At 30.3% G+C, this 834-nt stretch overlaps 1 protein-coding gene across 1 annotated transcript in view; it reads left to right on the plus strand.

The window, feature by feature from the left end:
- Positions 1-619: 619 nt before the first annotated feature.
- Positions 620-834, plus strand: part of LOC109378134 (protein broad-minded-like) — a gene marked incomplete at both ends in the record, with an annotated part of 113,071 nt that continues 112,856 nt past the window's right edge. Inside the window, one exon of the mRNA XM_019634594.1 lies at positions 620-762. Coding sequence (XP_019490139.1) covers positions 620-762 — 143 coding nt within the window. The remainder of the gene's footprint in view (positions 763-834) is intronic.

Raw genomic sequence — 834 nt, forward strand, 5'->3', positions numbered from 1 at the left:
CTCTGGTTGTTACATTTATGTATATTTTTATTTTCCTGTATATATATTTAAAAGAAAATCTTAAAAATCCTCATTCATTTCACTGGTTTTACGGTATCACAAGAAGTATACTAGCCTATAAGAAAGTTTCTCCTCTCCTCTGCCTTCTTTTTGGCTGTTTTATCTTAATGACTCTAATTTTCTACCAGGATCAACACCTGAATACACTTTAAAAAAAAAGAATAAAAGTGAATATTATATATAATAATATAAGTGAAAGTAAGTGTGTTTGTCGGGGGGAGAAAAGTTATAAATTTGCTTCAAACTACATCCTCACTGTCAAGCAATGATTTAATGTCAAACAGCAAAGGATTTTACCATGTCGTCTTTTGGCATTCGTATCTGTCATTTATTCACTTCTTATTAACTTGCAGATATGTTAAGCTAATTGATATCTCCTTAAGTTTCAGATTATAATTTGGTAATACATCATCCTTTGGGCATTGAGTTTGTGATTTTTAAACTATTTATTCTTGATATTGAACATTTTGGAATAGCAATAGCTAACATAAATAAAAGATACATTAAGTACTTCATGTTTAAAGTTTTAATGAAAAAAAAAATGCTTCTTGCTTTACAGAGAATTACTCTCCTGCAAGTATGGTGACTGAAGTGCTACGGATACTCTGTGATCAGAAAGAATGTGCAATCGAATGCTTATATAACAACACTGTGGTGGACGCACTTCTTCAGCCTATTCATAATTTAATGAAAGGCACTAAGGTTGGTATTATTTACTAAAGAGAAAAAGTCTCTTATTTGGGTATTAGTGAATGTTCAATGGGATTTTATTTC

This window comes from Hipposideros armiger, unplaced genomic scaffold (assembly GCF_001890085.2).
Source record: "Hipposideros armiger isolate ML-2016 unplaced genomic scaffold, ASM189008v1 scaffold_1766, whole genome shotgun sequence".
Taxonomy (NCBI): Eukaryota; Metazoa; Chordata; class Mammalia; order Chiroptera; family Hipposideridae; genus Hipposideros; species Hipposideros armiger.